Source organism: Rhineura floridana, chromosome 5 (assembly GCF_030035675.1).
Source record: "Rhineura floridana isolate rRhiFlo1 chromosome 5, rRhiFlo1.hap2, whole genome shotgun sequence".
Taxonomy (NCBI): Eukaryota; Metazoa; Chordata; class Lepidosauria; order Squamata; family Rhineuridae; genus Rhineura; species Rhineura floridana.
In genome coordinates, this window is record NC_084484.1 from 23,794,055 (window position 1) to 23,816,533 (window position 22,479).

Genomic DNA, 22,479 nt, shown 5'->3' on the forward strand with positions numbered 1-22,479 from the left:
GATATTCACCTTTTTGTTCTTGAGCCACTCCAGTGATACTTTGGCCTTCTGCTTGGGATCATTGTCCTGCTGAAAAGTGAGTTTCCTCCCAAGCTTCAGTTTTTTAGTGGGCCGAAGTAGGTTCTCTTGCAGTATTTCACTGTACTTTGCTCCATCCATTCTTCCTTACATTTTATCAAGATGCCCAGTCCCTGTCAATGAGAAGCATCCCCACAGCATGATGCTGCCACCACCATACTTCACTGTAGGGATGGTGTGTCTTGAGGCACGAACAGTGTTAGGTTTGCGCCACACATAGTGCTTTGAGTTTTGGCCACAAAGCTCTATCTTGGTCTCATCTGACCACAAAACATTTTCCCACATCGCAGCAGGGCACTCTAATGCTTTCTGGCAAACTCCAGGTATGTTTGAGTTATGGCTTCTTTCTTGCCACCCTCCCATACAGGCCAATGTTATGCAGAACTCTTGATATGGTTGACTGGCGTACCATTACTCCACTCCCAGCCACTGAACTCTGTAGCTCCTTCAAAGTGATGGTTGGCCTCTCTGTGGCTTCTCTCACAAGTCTCCTTCTTGTTCAAGCGATGAGTTCTGAGGGATGGCCTTTTCTTGGCAGTGCCCGGGTGGTGTGATGCAGCTTCCACTTCCTGATTATTGATCCAACTGTACTCACTGGGATATCCAAACACTTGGATATTATTTTGTACCCTTGTGCATTTGTGCATATCTGTGCATTTTTATTACATTATCTCTCACTTCTGTAGAATACTCTTTGGTCTTCATTTTCCTTCAGATCTGCAGCCTGATCAATGATCCTTCAACAGTGGGGTTTTTATCCTGACAATGTGACAGCAACTTTAATGGTTCACAGTTGGAGGCCAATAGTAAGGTAATTGTGTCCTCGATAGGGCAATTTTCCACAGCACAGGGGTTGAATCCGTATGCAAGCAACATGTTTTAGTTTTTTGTTTCTTACAAACATTTGCCAACATAAAACCAATGTCACCTTACAACAATTGATTTTGAGTTTCAGTGTTTCAAAATAAACTATCATACAGAAGGAAATTACAATGTACCATTTGTAATTCAGTAATATATTATGATGACAGCATGAAAGAAGGGTCTGACTACTTTTGCAAGGCACTGTATTTACTGTCATTCCCCAAAGGGGAGGGGACTTAAACTGCAAGTTCTCTGAATTTTCTCTTCATTCACAAACCCATGGTTGTTTACACATTCCCCACTGCTTTGAAATACTAGGGACAGTCCCAGTTGTATTTATTTAGGTTCCTTTTTAGTTAGCCTTTCTTCCATTATGGAATGCAATGAGGTGTACATAGGTTTTATAGATGGTCTCCCATTAGGGTTACCATCATTTTGTCATTTCAAAAAGAGTACATTTGGCTTCGATAAGTGAAAAGTAAGAGTATGCTGTTGCACCATCTCAAAAAGAGTACATGTACTCTTAAAAGAGTATGGTTGGTAACCCTATCTTCCATCCACACACTGACCAGATGCAAACCAAGAGTTTGGCAGCATCAAGTACCCTCAGGCCATATTCTAGGACATATTCCAGGGCTGGGGTGGGGACACAGATCATTTCTGCCTATGGAGGAGAAATTTCTGAGGCTGCAGTGTTATATACACTTACCAGGAAGTCAGTCCCCTGGAACTTAATGGAACATACTTTTGAGTAGACATATATGGGATTGCATTGTTAGTAATTGGGTAGATAGATGCATCTCGCAGAACATGCTTGCAATACACATCTATGTAAACGTAGACATATTCACACAAAATGCCAGGATACTCCTTCCCTTCCTCCACAGACCCTTTAGCCTGCATAAGAAATGCTGCTGTTGAATTTGTTTGAATTGCAGTTCTCTATAATAAGTACAATGAGATCTGTCATGAGATTAAACATTTTATTGAATACTGTTTTGTTGTTCTTTAAATTACATTTTCAAAATTACATTATTACATGATAAGCAAATAACACAGCAGGATGCTTAATTGTATCAGAATTATCAACACTGCAAATTTAACCAAGTCTTCTTGGAAGTTCAGCGATGTCACCCTCCAAGCCTAGAAATCTAGGGGTTCCAGGTAGGTTCATATGGAATGGTTCTCCCAATATGTACCTACCCAGACCCTTAGATCTTCATCTGAGGCTCTTTGCCGGGACCCTCCTCTGAGGGAGACTCAGAGGGTGATGACAAGAGGGCCTTTTCAGTTGTGTCTTCCCATCTGTAGAGTGCTTTCCCAATGAGGTCTGCCTGGCACCTTCGCTGATATCTTTTCTGCACCAAGTCAAGACATCCAAGGCCTTTGATGAACTGAGTTGCTTTTGTGGTACTGTTGGTGTGCTACCAAAGCTTTTCGTGACTGTTACTGGGTGTTGTGGTTTTTTTTTTTTTGAATTTTATATGTATATTAATGAATTGTAGGTTTTATATGAATTCCACCCCTCTTTGGTATAATGATTTATGTTTATGTTTTTTAATGTGAGTTTCTTGGAGACCTTTCAGGTAACAAGCGACTAATACATCTAATAAATTATTATCATCTAGAAAAGTGTATAAATGATTGCAGCCTAATATATACATGGAGAATGTCCTCTGTGCATGTGTGGGTTCTTTTGAAAAACTTTAGGAAAATTGGAAGCTGCCTTATATCATGCCAGACCACTGGTCCAATATTGTCTACATTGATTGGCATCAACTCTGGTCTGAAACCCTGGAGTCTTGTCCAGTCTTACCTGGAGATACCAGAGATTGAACTTGGGACCTTTGTGCATGTAAACCAGGTCCTCTACCTTTTCCCCTTTAATAAGATTTAGGTGTTCTAAGCCCCATTAGTAATTGCAAGCATGGATCCAGTCATGATGTTGTGGGTAACTAAAGAGACTAGGAAGGGATAGCATCATTAGAAATGGTGAAGCTGTTGCTTCATTGCACCATGGGGAGTTAGAAGGTGAAATTTTTAGAAAAGAATACTGGCATATGTCTTGGCTTGCTTACATGAGTCATTGGGGAGGATTCTGGAATGCCTGGTTTCTATACCCTGACCCTCATCCCCTGTTGGTTTAGGGCCTGGTGGTCTTTTTCTTAAGGGAGATCACCCCAAATCCTGAAATTGGCCTATGGTATTAGTATTTCTAGGTGCCTAAAGAAATTGGTAAGAATAACATCTAATCTGCTCTGACAAGAGTGCTATTTTGATGCTAGAAAGTGAAGAAAATAAGCTTTCACTGAATGCATTATGCCTCCCCTCAGTTTTTTTTTTAAATCTCAGACTGCAATCCTAAACCCACTTACCAGGGTTATCATTGAATTTAGTGGGATTAAACTGACATGCACAGGATTGCATGGTTAGCTTCTTAAAGGAGCCCTGGGCTCCTTCTGCGAGGAAGAGCAGGATATAAATTTAATAAATAAATAAAAATAGTTTTACAGGACAAACCTATGCATGTTTACTTGGCAGCAAGTCCCACTGAGCTCAATAAGCCTTACTTCCCTAGCAAGTGTGCTTAGTATGGCAGCCTTCAATTCAACTGAGAAAGCTTTTTTGTTGGATTCTATTTTACCATTTAATGGTTCAACCTTGGACATTATGCCTTTAACAATATTACCCCACACAGCTTTTATTGCACAGAGTTGATGAAGGAAAAGGTACTTTCATGAAAGCATGATGTCCTGTTGGATCCCTTTGATGAGTGCGCTCTGTGGATGCTTCTCCCTCCCAGTGGTACCATTTTAGAAAGGCAGTTCCAGATTGCACATCTGCGCATCCCTAAAACCATTCTTGCCAATTTTGCACTTTAGTTCCTTGGATCATATTTTCTCTCATGTTTCCCTTCCCTTCCACAGATGTACATAACAAGCAAATTCAAATGGGAGGCCAAAATCCAGTCGACTGCTGATATTGAATATGGGAGATATTCTTATTTCCACGTCTTCAGATCACACAAGTGCTTGGCTTCGCAGAATTGAATTGTCCCAGTATAGGTCCATGAATGTGCTAACAGAATAATCCTAGACTTGTTTATTCAGAAGCCCCACTGACTTCTGTGGGCTTGCCCCCAGGTATGTGGGTATATAAGACTATCGCCAAAGAGTCTTAAAATGACCACTGACCATCTAAATGTTGGATTTTCTTAGCATGTTTAAAGCATGATCAATTAGAGAATTTTAAGCTGATTAAGCACTAGTATTTTAGCTAGTTCATCAGTTTAATTTAAATAAACAGACATGCTACTGATTATTAGATTAATATATACTTATTGCCATATTTAATATATACTTTTTCATTCATTCCCCTAAAAGTGTCCATAGTTTTCAGACTCACCAATTAAAACTGACCTGCATTGATGAACCAACTAGCCTTTGATTAAATTGCTTTAATCTGCTGATTAACAAGCTAAATCAATCAAACCAGTTAACTACATCAATCAAATTTCAGTTGATGAATCAAGCATCAACTGATGTATCTACCAATTAAGAATACAAGCCTATGCCAATTTACCTCAAAGTAAATGTCACTGAACTGAACAGGACTTATTTTTGAGTAAACATGTAAGGGATTGTACTATCAAGCTCACTCCTATTTAGATACCCAGATTATTTATTTATGTAGCTTTTCTAGAATGCCTCATGTCAAACCTTCAAAAGTGGATGTTTCTTCATGTCATAATAATAATTATTGAAATGCATATAGTAAATGTAAAGCATAGAAAGCACCTCATGAATGCTACCTTAATACTCATTACAACATTCCTGTAAGGCAGGCCCATATTAGATGGAGATGGAGGATTGAGGCTGAGAGACCAAAGACAGAATCTTGTGGGTTCACAGCTGAAGGGAGACTGGAAGTGAGGAGCACACAGCTTATACTCTTAGTTGGTATACTGTATCATAACACCTCCCACAACAAAACCTGAAAAGTAAATTCTTTTTATTCTCAATCTTGAGGGCTGTGATTGAGAAGCTGACCAACACCACTCAGTGAGAGCTCCGCTGAAATGGGACTGAGCCCCTCAAGGCAAAACGTGACATTTCTTTGTGATTTTTTTCTGTCTTACCTAACAGATGAGTAGAGTCTGTGGAATGCAATGACCATTGATTTCAAAGTAACTTCATTCAGTGTCTGTGTGAACTTGCAGTTAGCCCCTAGACCTTTAAATATCTTCAAACATTTGCACTCCTTCTGTAGTTCTCCTCTTTCCTCTCCCATATTGGAGTATTTTGTGCTCTGTCATCAGTGACTAAGCACACTGTCAGGTATTCTTCACGTATTCAGATTGCCATGCATTCAGTTAACTGTACCGAACACTTTTTTCTTGCTGTTCCACCACTTATCAGGCTAGGCTGAGAGATGGTGACTGGCCCAAAGTCAACCAGCGCGCTTCATGACTAAGTGGGAATTTGAACTCTGGTCTCCCAGATCCTAGTCCAAAGTCACCTCCACACCATAACTTTAAAACACATGGCTTTCTCCAAAGAATCCTGGGAATTGTAGTCTACATCTTCCAACGGTGCTACAATTCTCAGAACGCTTAACAAACTACAGTTCCCAGGATTCTTTGGGGGAAGCCATGTGCTTGAAATGTATGATGTGGAGGTGACCCATCTCTCTAATAACTACACCATACTGTCTCCCTAGTATGTTGCAGATGCCAACACTGTCCCTGTGTGTACTTTGGCAATATATTACAGCTTCTAATAATGTGAGGGACTCATTCACTTGTTCGCACAGCCCTCCCAATGCAGCGAATGCCATTGCCTGCCAACAAATCCTTGCTGCTTTCTACAGAGGACAAACAGGTCAGTATCTTCCCATAGAAGAAATGGGCAGAAGCTGGGTATCGGAAATGACAACATTCAGAAGCCATCCGGGGTGGTGGTGGTGGCACATTTTAACCTGCCAGGAGGACACTCTACTGCTGACCTGAAAATGGCCATTCTTCAAAGAAACTTCAAAGGGAGACTCCAAACTGGATTATCAACAGGGTTGACGGTATTCATCCAGGGCTTTATTGGAACAAAGGCTTTTTAGTCCCACTACTTTTTTCCATCCTTACAAGGGTTTTTTTTGTGTGTGTGTGTCCCATAGCAAAATTAGCATAACAAAGATAAATTATCAGTTACAACTGTTGTGAGGGGGTAAGCATGCTTATCTTGCATACATTTTAGCTTTAAACAGAATTGTTACAAACTGTATTTCTCACATTTCATGGAGCCATTGATTACAATCCCTCCCTCGTTATATGCATGTGCATAGATGGAATAAGATCACAAGCCACAAGACTTGTTATGCAGAAATTAAAATAGCTACCCTATAGTTCTTAAAATATTCTGCCTTTTCTTTTATTTCCCTTCATTTTCTTTCTTTTTTTGCAGTTCAGTGTTGGATATCCATAAGCAAAACCATGCTGAAAACTTTGTGTCCTGTCCAGTTGTGCTCCCCCCCATTGGTTACTCCTACTAGAACTGAATGGCATCCCCTCAAGGGGCTCAATAAACCCAGTTCCTTTTTATCTTATGGGACTGCAAAGTAGGAAAGGACTGTCAACTCCTTGGCAGGCCACAAAACATAGTTCATATGCCAATTTCGGGATGGGGGGGGCTCATATGTTCTGCAAGTTCGTTATGGATGGACATTACCACAAACACTTGAAATGTGCTCTCAAAAGTGCTATTACGTTTATTGTATACTGTCAAACTAAAGTCTGACAATAGTTTTGTTTTGTTTTAAATGGTGGCATGGTAGCTGAAGCATTCTTTCATGTGGTATGTACACACTTCTTTTGCCCTGTTGTCACCTCTGATTCAATGAGTTTCGCAGGTTTTTGAAGCACAGAACCCTGTAAAGCCTGGACAGAGACTATAATGGTACATGTAAGGCACATCATGCGCAATCATATCTCAACCTTCAACAGATATATGTCTCCAGTAAAATAACCTTCCCAGAAGCTCCACTGACCTCTACACCCAGTGCAAATAATTTCTGTGCCCATGGCGGACTCAAAGCTGAGTTAAGCATGGCCGCAGAACTTAAAGGGCATTCCTGTTGAAATTAAAAGTTTCACTAGATTGACTGCTCATAAGCTGTAGTGTAAAAAGCCTATAGTCGTCTAGTCACATGTCTCTAATAGTTGTCACTGGGGCCTGGCATGCTGCCCTGATTAAGGCTCTGTGCAAGCTGACATTTGGCTTTTCAGCAGCTATTCAAAATATGCTTAATTATTCCATACTAAAAGTAAAGCTTACACAATTTAACCCTAGTTATTAAACTATCAGTATTATAATTACATAGTATTTGATGCCCATCATGTCCTGCATGATCCTACCTGTTATCGGACTAGATATGGGATGGTGAAATAGGATAACCATTCTGGCCCAAGCGCCCTATGATCAGGGGTGTAGTTGTCTGGGGTCTCAGGGAGTCTTAGACCCCACACTTTTTGGGAGCAGGGTCCCAATGTCCCCAGCAGCCTACAAGCCAATCAGCATAAAAGGGGAGTGTGTTGCCAACCAGAAGAGTCTTCTAACATGCTTCCTGGTCCTTCCCTGCGGATTGGAGCCAGTCAGAGTGAAAGGAGGCAAGTCAACCATTTAGAAGACTCTCATCAGTAGCTAACATTCTCCCCTTTCATGTTTATTGGCTCCTAGGTATATCTGTGGTCCTGAGAGAAGGCATTAACAAGGTTCTCATTCTCACCCCAGCAGCAAAAATGGGGGAGGGGCCTGGCTGTGACTAACATGAAGGCACCCTACACTTCTGAAATTGCCACTACGCTACTGCTTATGAATTATTTCTGGCCTAACAGCAGCCCAGTGGGTCAGCCACGCAGCCTTCTCCTTCCTGTGCAGGTTGGCAAGGACGTCAAATCCCACGGTATTCAAGGGCCTTGTTTTGCCGAAGCGCGCGCCCAGCCTTCCTTCTTGGTTCACTGTGTATAGGATGGCGGCGTTAACTGCTGCCTGCGCTTAATTCCAGAATTTAGTGCTACTATTTAAAAAAAGTACAGCCTGGATCTGGTCTTTCACTGCCCCAGCCTCTATAGGGCAGCTGCTATGCAAAGCGCAGGGGCCATTTAGCTCTGCTCTTGCTCTGAAAAAAGAACGGGGGTGGTTGGGGGGGGAAGAGAAAGAAACGGAGAGGGTAACAAAAAGGGGGGGAATATTGGGCAGAGCACCGAGAAACGTGCTAATAAACTGCTTGTTTTGATCAGCCTGGGCAATCCCCTAGCTCGCTCCCGCCCCACCCAACCCGACCGCCTCACAGCCCAGCGGACACTCGAGCAGAATCCTCGGGGTGGGGCTAAGTCGAGCGCGGTGGCTCCGGCTCTTATATGGGCGGGACCGCCTGGCAGGGCCAGCCCCCTTGGGGCGGAGGAGGTGAAATAGAGGCGGGCATGTGCCTGGAGATCGCCAGGAGGAACGTCCTAAACCAGGTAGAGCAATCAGGAGCCTCATGCGCGCTAGTGTCGGAAGGGTGTGAGCCGTGAGCCGGGCGAGGCTCTTTTCTCCGTTCTCTCACTTTGTGCACCAGCGCGCCTTCCTTATGGCTACCAGGGTGCTGAGCATGAGTGCCCGCTTAGGGCCCGAGGAGCCCGTTTTCGCGCAGCTCAAGCCCGTCCTGGGAGGTCGAGAAGCTACGCTCTTCCCAGGACCGGGCCCCGAGGAGATCAAGCAGCAACAACAACCAGGCGCAGGAGCCAGGATCCCTGGCGAGGAGATGGCGCAGGTAAGCGTAGGACACAAAGACTTTGGCTCGCTGTGTCTCACGATTAACCGGCATCGGAGTGAAGTCCTGGACTCCTTTTACATAGGCAATAAGTCTTGCCTCTGAACATGAGCAAAGTGCACTGTTCCTCGCTGTGTCTTGGGATGGCGACAGGGTGTCCAGGTCATGGGCATTCTTGAACTCCAGGATCTTTTTGGGGGGAATCACTGTGTGTGTCCTCACTATCGCGCTTACTTTGGCTTGTTTTGGGTGGGGCCCGTCGGACTGGGCAAGTGTGTTGTGGTAGCGTGCGTTGAAGGAAGGGCGGGAGCCACATCGGAGCCCACGATGGCCGAAGGTGGGTGCTGCTAGCCTGGCAGAGTGGTGTGCTGAGCCCCTCTCTCGCCCGGCAGTGCCCCGCCCTAGATGCACAGAATTTCTTAATATTTTAAAGGACTGTTTCAGTTAAGGGGACTCCTGGGCCTGGCGAGCCGTGGGGAATGTCCAGTTCCTAACAGCTTCCGAGTGCCTGTTCAGTTATTTTAACACGAGTCTAGCTGTTCCTTTAAACAGCAAGTCATGTAATCGGTGTGGCTGCAGAGGCGGTATAAGACACGTGTCTGTTCCTACATGCTCACGGGTTGGAGGTGGAAGTTGTACTAAAGGCCCTTTATGTCCACCACCAGTTACTCGTGTTTATTTCTGAGCCTTCAACGCAGCGTAGTTGGCGAGCAAAAGAGCGGGGCTAGGGAAGGTAAGGCTCGTCGTAGCCGTTTTAGAACTCCACCGAGCCCGTCCAAATCCAGACGGCCGCCGCAGCTTTGGCAGTTCCTTAGGAACTCGCGGATTTCACAGTTGCCCCATGCCATTCCTCTAAAGCACCGTGCAGGGGACATCGCACACCTTCCTTGAGCAGATGTGTTTATCTACCTCCACAAAACAGCAAACTCCCTTTCTAGAACGCTTTTGTGGATCCCCTCGATTTCACAAAAGTCGCGTCCTCCCTTCTTAATACACCCTTGGATCCTGGTTTCTGTCGAATCTGGCATCGACTGTGTAACCAGGGGCTGAGGCTTGCTTTACATGGAGTAGACCCATTGAAATGAATGGGCCGAAGTTAGTCATCTTCCTTAATTTCACTCTGAGCAAGAGCAGCACAGAATAGAACACCAGATCTTCTCATTCTTGGAAAATGGGAATTATCTAACACCCCGACGCACATACACCTTGGCACTGCTATCGTTTCCACCTCATGCAGTGCTGTTTGTGGCTGTAGAGAGAACTTTCTGTGAGCCAGTGTCCAGCAGCAAGTGGGTGAAGGGGTGGATAGGTGGGTGGTTGAGTGGCTGAGAGAAGCTGGCCCTGCGAGTTGTGTTGAAAGCTACAGCTGCTACCTTATGCACTTGCTCAGCAGCCGAATTAGAGTGACTGCCTGTCCCTCTCGCCCACGCACAGTCATTTTAGATGGGGTGAGAGGAAGAAGGGAGGGGGGTACTTCTGGAGACTTTTCCGTGTCCCAGAAAACTGGTTGGAAACAGAACCGCATGCAAACAGCTGGAAGAGCTAAAATGGGAAAGCACAAACTCTAGGCCCTTTTTTTTTTTAGGAACACAAACGGTTTTAATTTGAATCTATTTCCAGTCCTGGGTTGTACTATTTGAACATTTTCTCGTGCATTTTTATCTTTTGCAAGTCTTGAAAAAGGAAAGGAGGGGGAAGAAAGCCCAGCACAAATGTCAGTGGATATAATGAGTGGAAAAACCCTCAAGTGGATCTAAACAAAGCAAGGCTTCTTCTCTTCCCTCCCCTCACCCCGTTCACCAAAGCGTGTGTGTTGGGAGAAATATTGGTTTTAATTGATTTGCACAAGGATCTTATTTTCTTAGAAATGTCACCGTCATGAAAAGGTGGGTGGGAAGAGAGATGGAGAAAGCTACCTAGTAATGAAGGCAGGCTGGTTTCAGCGATACTCCTTTCCCCCTCCCCCCAAGAATAAGTGTTTCTGTCATCAAAGCAAGCTACGTTGGGGTTGTAAACAAGAGCTGGAAAAAAGTAGCCTGGCATGTTGGTGCAGATCTAGATCAGAGACAAGAGGGCTGCTGTTTCTCCTTTGTGGTGAGGGCTTTTTTGTGGCGGCTGTGGCTCCAGAGAGGCTCTGAAAATAAACTATTTACCCAGTGTTCTGTTGGTCAGCAGACCCTCACTTTAGAGGTATGGAAGGGTTCTGGCATGAATGGACTCCTTACAGAGCGAGGGGGAATGTAGCATTTGCTCACTGGAGAGTACATGATAAATGTTTTACTGGTGACTGTGCTTGTAATGTATCGGGCTGTGTCCACCCACGGACTCCCTACCAAAGTTAAACTAGGCAAAAGACTCCCTTTCTCTCTTCTCTCTGCACCCCCCACCCACCTGGTAATTAAAGATCTATTCTAAGACAGGAATATATGCATGCAGATGTGTCTAATGGGCTCTAAAGTTAGAAAAATCCTTGCTTTCAATTTGGGATGGTGGGTGCATGCTTTTTGTAAAGCTCTGCATATGGTAGCAGAGGGCTGTAACTAATGTGCACCTTCCAGGTATAGGTAAATGGCATTTGTTTAGTATTTGAATCTAAATGGTGAATACCAAGCAGCTACTGATTGGATATATTGTGCTTAAGGTCCTTTACCGATATGCCCCTGCCTTGCTTTGAAGTCAGCAGAGCTTAGCAATGAACAAGAATGTGTTTTTAGCATTGTGGCCTTGCACCACAATCCCTCTACAATTCAAGAAATGTTAGTTGCATTTAGCCTTGTTGAAAAATCTGGAATTGAACTTAGGCAAGATGAATACCTGCTTCTGTCTGTGTCTGGGCGGTCACACTTCAGACTGCAGGTGGGGGCTTGCATGATAGAATGGCTCATCCATACAAGCTCTTACCCTTCATATAGAAGACTAGCATGGGTTTTTTTTCCAGCCTAATATTGTATGGAGAAACTATTCTGATCATGTGAGCCATCACCTACAGTCTGAAGTGGTATAGCCCCCCCCCCAACACACATGGTTACCACTTCAGTGACAGATCTTCCTAGACTGTGCCCGTTGACAGCCTTGCTGATTTGGGGATCAGATAAAAGTCTTGATATTTATTTTTCTGGGATTGAGTTTCCAAATCATGAGACTGGAAACTCATAATTAACTTCTTTCAGAGCATTTATATGCACTGCTATTCTCATCTTGCAAGTATGACAGTTGTAAAAAAAAAAAAAAACAAAGTGAAAGGTGAAACTGCTTGCAACTGCCTCATAAGGGCCAGGAAGCGGGAGGGGGAGGTTTTACATGGATGCAGCCATGGGTGCCAGGTCTACATTTTCACACTGACTTCATACTCTACTTTTCTCCCATAAAATCACATACTACTTGAATTTTTTTGAACTCCAAATAGCGTTATTGTTCAACAGGTTAATTCTTAATTAACCAAATAAGCATAGGATTTGCAAGTAGGAAAGCCCTTACTAAAATGGCATCATCTAACTTTTAATTGCAGTCATGATAAAATGAGATAGCAGATTAAATCTTAATACTTTTCAGTGGAGCTGCGTTATTATTGCTGTTGGGAAACTAAGGATAGCATTTTATTTAATATTTTAATTTGGACTTGGAGTTTTTGTGTCAAAGCTTTTGGTCCGTGTTTATCTTTTTATAAAGGAACTTAATTTTTATATTATTCAGCTTGTTACTTCTTCCCTTCTTTTAAAGTAGTAACTGAAAAATACAAGGGGCATGATCCAGTCGAAGTTTAGCATTTGTAATTCCCATTGATTTCATTGAGCATCCTTAAGTTCTGTTAGTTTCAATAGGACATAAGTACTTAATTTATTCTGGAGTGTACACAGGGTTTTGTGGCCAGCATTCTTGGCTAACAGAACTCAATATTCCAGTTCTAACAAAATATCTGGAAGTGGGTCTGGTTGATTTCAGAATGCTCTTTAATGGATAAACATATTTTGGCTCAGGACTTCATTTGTATTGGGGTTCAGCCCTGTTATATTTCAGTGCCAGGACTTAACCCTGTCATAAATGCAAAATGAATAGATGAAAGTGCCTTAGGCAGTATTCCAGAGCATCTCTCCCCTCTGTGCCCACCTCCGAGTAGAAGTCCCCACACGTCCAAGATTCGACGAATGGCTTCCAGAAGCCTTTTCCAACATAGAGCCCTCCACATGTTGTAGATCACAACCCTCATCATTTCTGACCATTGCTGGTGCTTGCCAGGACTGAAGACAGATGTAGTTCAAAATAGCTGGATGACGCCATATTGGGGAAAGCATGAGTAGAAGGTGGTGTTTACAGCATCTAGGATCTCTTTTTTAGGAGTTGAGCACTGAACTGGGCTTTTCCCCTTGTGTAATCTATAAAAGGCTCTTGTAGCTAATTCTCTCTTTTTTGTTCTCATTCAGGCCCGATGTGAAATGGAGAAATATCTGACGCCCCAGCTTCCTCCTGCTCCCGTTATCCCCGAACATAAAAAGTACCGACGAGACAGTGCCTCAGTGGTTGATCAGTTCTTCACCAACAGTGAAGGGGTGCCTTACAGCGTCAACATGAATATCTATCTTCCTGATATTACACAGTTGAGAACGGGCCTGTACAAATCGCAGAGGCCACCTGTGACCCATATCAAGACGGAGCCCGTGACAGCCTTCAGCCACCAGAGTGAAACTGTTCCTCCTGCCCCCAACCCCACCCAGGCGCTTCCTGAGTTCACAAGCATTTTCAGTTCCCACCAGACTCCTGATGTGAACAACCTCTTCATAAAGCAAGAGCTTCCTACTCCAGATATTCATCTCTCCGTGCCCCAACAGGGTCAGCTTTATCAGCTTCTGAGTTCTCCTGATTTAGACATGCCAAACGCTACTACCCAAGCTGCGGTGATGGACTCTTTTAATAACGTTTCTATGTCCTCTGCCATGGCGGGCCTTAACACGCTGTCCTCTGCTATGCCGCAGACTACAATGAAGCAGTTCCATGGGATGCCCCAGTGCACATACACCATGCCAAATCAGTTTCTCCAGCAACAAGCCACTTACTTCCCTCCTTCTCCCCCAAGCTCAGAGCCTGGCAGTCCAGACAGGCAAGCAGAAATGCTGCAGAATTTAACCCCTCCTCCATCATATGCTGCTACTATTGCCTCCAAGTTGGCCATTCACAATCCCAGTGTGCCTGCGAACATCCCAATGAGTTCGCCAGCCATCCCGACACCCAGATACAACAGAAGGAGTAACCCAGACTTGGAGAAGAGACGTGTTCATTACTGTGATTACCCTGGTAAGCCTGTCCCCCTCCCCCCCACACACACAATACTGTTGTTTGGCTTGTCCTTTGTAGCAGGTTAAATAAGAACCGTTGTCAGCAGTATCAGACCAAATTTAAAAATCCAGCTAGCATCTTTCTAGAAAGTCTTGCAAATGTTCTCTTTGTCTTCTGTGAAAAAGATATAGGAACTAACTTCCATGATAGACTCCCCCCCCCCCCATCAAACCTTTACAAGACTTTGGGCCATGGTGTTTGCAAGATCTGGACTGTGTCACTTTATGCAGTGGGGAATTGCATGTTTGCTCCCTTCCTGGGTGAGGAATAAGAATCCCTAGACACAGAAAACTAACTTATTAGGGAAGGGTTTAGACTAGTTCTTCTCCCTGACAAGAAATCTTGTTTATACGAGGATTTTAAAAATATGGGACAGTCATTCATTTTTGTCCCCCCCTACAATCTGGAGTGGTACAATCTAGGAACAGTTCTATCTTGTGGTGGGCATTTATCTAAACTAAGCTTTAGACATAGACCTTGGGTCAGATGATTTAGTAATGTGAACTTGATGTGACTCCCGGTAATAGTGCAATCCTAACCATGTCTATTCAGAAGTAAGTCCTATTTAATTCAACAGAGCTTACTTTCAGGTAACTTTCTGTGGCCCTCCAGATGTTGGACTAAACCCTCCCAAATCCCTTATAATTGGCCATGCTGGCTGGGGCTGATGGAAGCGAAAGTCCAACAGCATCTAGAGGACTGCAGGTTGCTACATTGGCAGTAGGTAACTGCTATCTACTGCCAACCCCTTCTTTTGCCACTTTCAGCAGAAGTCTTGTGGATGCTTCCACTGTCTTTATAAGGAAAACAGAATTTTTAATTGTGATTCTGTCCCTTTCTAGTCATGGTAGCTAACATGGCATCTTATGGTGTGATAGCACACGAGGGATGGCATTTTTATTGTTTTCTTCACAAGGCATGATGTTATGGTTAGAGGCACAGCTAGGCTGAACATCACGTTTGGAGCCTGCACAAGCTGTACCTAATATAGTTTTGGATATCTTCCAAGGTCTACATAGTCCTTAAAATGCGCACCCTAAGGCCCTGCACTATATGTTTAAAGCAATATAATGCCACTTTAACAGCCATGGCTTCCCCCAAAAAATCCTGGGAAGTGGTTCTTTGAGGGTGTTGAGAGTTGTTAGGAGGCCCTTCTTCCTCTCACAGAGCTACAGTTTTCAGAGTTCCCTGGGAAGAGGGATTGATTGTGAAACCACTCTGGGAATGGTAGCTCTGTGAGGGACATAGGGGTCTCTTAATAACTCTCAGCACCCTTAACAGACTACAGTTCCCAGAATTCTTCTTTAAATGTAGTGCAGGAGAGGCCCCTTCAGTGTAGTTTTTCTCTGTAGAGAGCATCCATAGACCTGCAGAACTGTCTTCTGACATGGTGACATTGGTTGCAACACAACACTTGCGCTGAATAAGGGCATCAAACTTGAGAAGTTGCTGCACTTGTTCAGCTGGCATAATTGCGCACACTTGTATAATTCCTTGCTAGTATAACTTCTGATATAATAATGCACCATATGATCTGTACATCACTGCTATTTATTATCATTAAAAGTACAATTTATCATCTTGTCATAGACTGTTAAAAGATAAGATGCTGAGACAAGGAAAATGGTATAAAATTTTGATGAAATAACATTGACTAATTAGCACAGTGTTTAGAAATATATAAATATTTGAGCTAATATTCTAGCTGTGGCTGACTGCTGTACGTAGATTTACAACTATTCACCAGTTCTAGGATCTGTACTTCTGCTGATATCAGAGTGGAATGTGCTGTATAGCGTATCACAGTTTTGAATAACTTTCTTAAAGTAATGTAATTAGATGTACCAGCAAAGTTTTGGTGGTTTATGTCTAGAAACATTAAGATTCAGCATTAAACACTCCCAGCCCTTATGTATCTCCTATTTTTTCTGTTTTAGGTTGCACTAAAGTGTATACGAAGTCTTCCCACTTAAAAGCGCACCTGCGAACTCATACTGGTATGTGAATACTGTGTTTTAAATGTCCTCTAAATATAAATTGGCCATCTTTCTCTGCTTTGTTGAAAGGTTTCACTTGGTTTGCTTCAAGCTGAGAGTTATAAATCAGCCAGAGTGATTAATAAAATGAAAACTGACACTTGTTGAACTTCTTAAAATAAGAGGTTTAATTTGGGTAGTGAATAAATACCCTCTTTGAAGCACTATCATTCCTTCCCTCTCCCTCCTTAAACACTTTCCAACAGAATTATGTTGCAATTTGGTGGAGGGTGTTTCCCCATATTGTGTTGTCTTTCAGTTCCGTGTGCATAAAATTGTGTCTCTCTGATCTTGGCTTAACTAAATTAAGGCGGCAGCCCTATAACACTTATCTGGGAGTGAGCCAGTAGGGCTTATATTTCTGAGTAAACATGTATATGATTATATTACAAAACACAGACACTTTTTGGTCATATTTAATTTTGTGATAATAAAATCCAACAGTAACTTTCTTCCAAGTAGTCCCCAAGTTGCTGTGTCTTCAGCAGTAAACATCTATCTAAAATTAAATAGATATGCATTCATTCTTTTAAGACTAATAGTTACATGAAGATAAGAATTGTTTTTTTTCTTTTTAAAAAAAACTTACTGTGGGGGTATGCGTGTGCGTCAAACTTGATGAGTTGGTTCTGAAGTTTATGTATTTTCATCTAGGCACAGTTAGCTGACTTTTACACTTACAACTGAAGCTTTCATCTGCTCCACTATTGTTTACCGCTTTTGTGTCTTTGGAGCGGGATCTTGGGTGTTCCAAGCTGTAGAGTTACTTGGATAGATGACTGTTTAGGTTCCCTGAGCCCTGTCGGTTCAACCCAAATATAAAATAAAAATATTTGCATAAGGAATTTTGTTACATATTGGTGAAGGATTGTAGTGCAGTGATAGAACATGAGCTTTGTATGCAGAAGATACCAGGTTCAGTTCTTGAACTCCTGGCAGAGCTGGGGAAAATTCCTGCATGAAACCCTGGGGAACCACTGCCACTCAAAACGGACAATGAGATCAACTAATGGCCTGACAGTAGGAGACGTCCTGTGTGTTTTATATGAATTTAGATGCACAGCTCTTAAAATGAAATGTCTTTAAAGCATTCTTGGTGTAGAATAACTGCTATGGAGCTTTAAGTTTCCTACTGAACATGCATTTGGAATCTGAAGAATAAACTCAACATTCTAAAATGCTGCATATGTATGCATCAAAGCACTGTGGAGCTTTCAAAAGTGTGTTGCTTTTTGCTTTTTTGTAGTTCATGTTCTTTGAAATTTTACTGAAATGGCTTCTTCATAGTTTTAAAAATGCAAAAATATGTTTTTCAAATTGAAGAAAGATCTGAGACTAATTTCATTTCATCTACCGAACAAGAGCTTGTATTCAGCATTTGCTCATTGACAAAAGACTGAATATCTCCAGGCAAAAATGTTACTATGGAAATGCAGTTTTGATAAATGAAGTCGTTATCTCTTAAAAGGAACAGTAAAAAACAAAAAGATTGCAAAAGCAATTGTTATAAGGCCAGAATTCCCAAACGATGGTGAGAATACAAACTTATCTGCCCAACGAGCTATCTGCTGTATCCCGGATTCACTGATCTGGTATTGCCTCCTTCCAAGTTCTCATGCTGCAGTGGGTAACTTCTGCTGTGTCTCTGCACTAAGTATATTTGACTCATTCAGTTGCTCTTAATAGCAAGAGATAACAGAATGGCCTAGCCTTGGGAGTTCGCTCATTGTGTCTCTGCATGTGATTTGCACACCCACATTGGTGACTTGTGCAGAAATGGGAAAGTAGCTCATTTCCCACTCTTTAACCCACTGTCCTCTTGAACGTAGGAGTGAAATGTACTTCCACATTTAATTCATTCACTCTTTTCTGAATGAAATGCAGAAGTACATTTCACATTTATATCCAAGAGGAGATTATTTTTAAAGTGGGTAAAAGAAGAGGGAAGTTGCTTGCTCTTACAGCAGTGTGCTTCAGCTAGTTGGCTCACAGTAGCAGCAGCGCTCCGGGGTTTTCAGATGGCAGCGGGGTGTGTGTATGTGTGTGTCTCTCTCACAGCCCTACCTGGAGATTCCATGGATTGAACCTGGGGTGTTTTGTACGCCAAAGCATGTGCCTGCCACCAAGCTGCAGACTTTCTCCTTAAAATAACTAATGTTTGGGGGATACTATTTTAAATTATGTACCAACGCGGGAAGATAAATAAAAATAAATAAAAGTACCCAATGGGAGAAGATGAATAAAAAGTCAACTCCTAAAAAAAATCATTTGTGCTTTTTCATTCAGCTAGGTGCATATTACATATGCCAGTAATTCACCTAGACAAAATAGCCACAATCCATGATTTAGCATCCGAGACTAAATTTAGCAGCCAGTTAAAATTATTTTAACTTGAAAATTGTGCAAGTCACCCTGAAGATCGTGGTTTGAAGGTCAGGAAAATAAAATAAAGTTGACATATGTCACTGCTGTAGTAGTATTTATTTAAAATTATTTATATCCCACTCTTCCTCCATTGGGTGACCACAGAGTGGTGTACATTAAAATCAGCAAAACAATATGAACAAACAATAACAAAACTTGCAGCAGCAGCCAAAATATCTAGGAGGGCTCAGAGACCTGATTTTGTTGTCCTAAATGTACAAGCAGTGTGACAGAACAAGACTTAAGACAAGACAGGTTTCTCTTCCAGCATTCAGTAATATAAACTGTCGTTGCATACATGGAAAAAGAATTGATGTTTAAGCGTTCTATAGCTCAGAACTATTTTGCATGTGCCTTCTGTTGTGTGCGCGCATATACGCATAGTAAGCAGCATGTGTAATAAGCTAACTTAAAACCAGAGTCTTCTACTCTAAAGATTAACACATTTATTATGGTTGGCATAAGTTTGCGTAGATTAGAGCTCACTTCATCAAAGGTTAGTGAAGCTTATAGAAAAAAGTCTACTCGGCTTGTCTTAAGTACATTATATACTTCTCTAAGCCAATGTTGCATTTTTGGCATGGAGATAATTTGTCCTAAAATTATGGAGCTTCATATACAGCATGTTGCTCAGTAATAGGTGACACATTCAACTTGAAGTGCTGCCTTTCAAGGGCTTTTGATGGAAGAAAAGATGAAATTTTTGTTTGTACAGCAAAATTCTAGGCCTTTTTTCATAAGGCTACCAATGATATGTACGGTCTATGCAATGTGCTGAAAGTATATAAACCTTATTCTGCTGAGTATCTTGAGAAACATTTCACCAGAAGGTGATGGGAACAATTTGACAAAAACCACCAGATTGAATTATGAAGTTTAAATTAGCTGTTACTTTTCTCGTTCTGTGTACTCATTTGGCTTAGGAAAAAAATACCCCCCCCCCCAAAAAAGAGAGCTATTTATGAACATTGTAGCTTGAAACGTTTAATAAATGTAGGGCATGAAATGCAGGTTATTAAAGTTTTGTGTGATACTCTTTCCAATCCCCTTAGGGGTTTAACAGACCTGTTTATCTGGCTGAACTTGTTCTGTAGTATCTATGGAGGATCACTGGTGGTTGTTTTTTTCTCTCTTCCTAACAATCCATCTTAAACTGTCTCTTATCCACCCTTCTCAGCGATCTGTCACTCTAAAATACAAAAAGCCTGCAGCAGCAATCTGCTTTTTTAGAAGTCAAAACAGATCTTATACGTCTTCCTTTGTATTGGGAACCCTGTGCCTTTTCATAGTATTTATTTAGCAACCTGTCTCCACCTGAATGGCTTTCAGGAGGTTTAATGACATTCTTTTCAGAGCAAACTTAAAGGCAGCAGTGGTGGTGAGAGAGATGGAATGTGGGCAGTGGCAGCAGCTTGGGTCTCAATTCAGATAGGAACAACCTCTTAGGATTTATAAACTGCAAGAAATAAAATAAATGGGCAAGGGACCAAAAAAATGTACAGCTTGCTTAGGATGTGGGAGGGTTAAGAATAGACTCCGAGATACCATATAAGGGACTAGTGCTGCTAACTTTTCTGTTTCTGTAGCTGTGTCTTTTTAAGAGGCTTCATCTGTAGTACTGTATTAGTGGGTAGCATTTATCTCCATGCCATGAAAAGCTTCACATTGTTTAGAGCCTTCTGTTTGGGCCAACATTTAATTCAGCTGGTCAGCTATTTCTGCTGTTATTGAGATTATATTTTTGTATTTTATTGCGGACATCATGAATTATAATGGAGTTTCATTTTATTGTATGTTTCTTAGGACGTTTTTATTGTTTGACTATTTGAATTTTGTTTTGTAACAATGAATTACATAACCTTTTTCAAGTTGTGAGCCGCCTTGAGCAAAGATTACCATGGAAAGGTGGCATACAAATAAACCATCATCGTCATGAAGATCACACAGCTGTTAAAGACATTGGAGCAGGCCAGCCCATGCTTTCTTGTCGGTTGGCAACTCTAATAGGAATTTCAGTGGTGATGTGACTTAAAAATCTAAAATGATTTCAGATGGATTACTGTAACTTATTTTCCTAGCCCTGAAATAATTAACTTTCTCAAAGGTTACTTGAAATTTACAATTATGGAGAGCATTTAAAGTGAGGCACTGTGGGGTAATGGATATATTGTTGGTCTTGGATCAGGGAGACCTGGCTTCATGTCTTTACTGAACCACGTCCTTCACTGAGCGATCTTGGCCCAGTCACTGTTTCTCGGACTTAAGGTTGCAATCCTGGGCGTACTATTTTTGCTAAGCAGTCCCACTAAATGTGGGACTTACTCCAGTGCATGCTCACTCTGAAATAAGGTAACTGTAAAGGTGAGATGGATAACTTCATGTATGACGCCCTGAGCTCCTAAGGAGGCTTGATTGATGTGTATTCAGAAATACAAATGTAAGCAAGCAGCACTGCTGTTGTGCTGAGAATCTGAGGGTTTTTTAAATTTGCAAAAACTCAAAATCTTAATCTGCCTCAAGACCTGCAAGTTACAGTGACTTTCCTATACCAGGAATTCAGGGAACAGAGCAGGAGTGGGGAATCTTTGTCCTTCCATATGTTGTTGGACTCCTACTCCCATCATCCGTGACCGCTGGCCATCATGGCTGGGGCTGATGGGAGTTGGAGTACAACAATATCTGAAAGGCCACAGATTCCCTATCCTTGCTTTAGAGTAATGTTGATGCTGAAGTACCTTCTTTGAAGCTACTAATCGAGGATTTCTTTCTTTACTGAGCATGGAGACTAACTTTAGTTTTGTAACTGACATTATGCAATCATCATAATCATGACAAGAATGCCTATTATAGGCTGCTGTGCCATAAACCTTCAACACCTGGTATGATTGGCTTGAATTGGACTTGAACAGAAGTCAATAAAAAGAAACAAATTGTGTTCTTTATAGTTAACTTTTCTGCTATAGTATTGGCACATGAGAAGTTTTAATACAAATACAAGTGAAGCATTCTAAATGAAATCAACGCTACACCCCTAAATAGCTCCCCAGAGTTTTTGCGCATGCTTAAAGTAATCTCTGACAAGAGACACGTAGGCCAAGTTGCCTGGAGGTTCTGTCTTTCCCTTTTTCTCCCTGTACTTCTCAAAACTGAATGCAGCTGTAGCAAAGATACGTGGCTGTTTTTTCTTGGTGGTGGGATGTGAATCGTGCAACCCTACTTTATTTGAATTGTCCCACCCCCAGATTCAAATGTGAGTGACTTCACTCCTGGCCAGTATGAAGTCTGCGCATGTTCAGATACTCTACTTTGCCTATTGCAAGCCTAGAGCTACTTCAATGAGAGTAAGCCTTACTGAACTCACAGGGCTTACTTTTGAGGATGGCACTGCAAACTCCCATCTAATCAGAAACTTAAATCCTTTTTAACCTCCCCTAGCACCATTATCTGTTCTGGACGACGTTCTTGAGCAGCCTGCTGGTCTTCCTGCACACAGAGCTTCTGGGCAGACATGTTCTGTGATCACATGCTTGCTTTGCCATTAATAGTTCTGCACTTAATGCTAGCAACTATTTCATCTATCTATAGATATAGCTTGTATATGCTGTTGGGAAATGGAAGCCCCTGAATACTTCAAGAGAAGTGGCATCTCTGTAACAAGATGCGTACAGTCCTCGTTACCAATGTTTCTAATGCTGGGCAATCTGAAACTTCTCCCTCCTTCCCACTGTACTTTATGGCTGATTGGCAATTGGAACTCTTGTACTCCGCAGTCTAAGTCCTACACAAAGGCCTTGAATACAGTGTGTGTCTATAATTTGAATTTTAAATCCTGTTCAATACCAGTATGCTGCTTTTTGAGTAATCCATTGTTTTCCATCTTCTTTAATCTCGCTTCATCTTACTGTTTCTATCTATATTGTCCTACACCGTTCTTTCCCTC

At 42.1% G+C, this 22,479-nt stretch overlaps 1 protein-coding gene across 1 annotated transcript in view; it reads left to right on the forward strand.

The window, feature by feature from the left end:
* Positions 1 to 8,399: 8,399 nt before the first annotated feature.
* KLF5 (KLF transcription factor 5) overlaps positions 8,400 to 22,479 on the forward strand; it is a 32,335-nt gene continuing 18,255 nt past the window's right edge. The window contains exons 1-3 of the mRNA XM_061629981.1: positions 8,400 to 8,748; positions 13,170 to 14,037; positions 16,017 to 16,076. Coding sequence (XP_061485965.1) covers positions 8,566 to 8,748; positions 13,170 to 14,037; positions 16,017 to 16,076 — 1,111 coding nt within the window. The 5' untranslated portion in view covers positions 8,400 to 8,565. The remainder of the gene's footprint in view (positions 8,749 to 13,169; positions 14,038 to 16,016; positions 16,077 to 22,479) is intronic.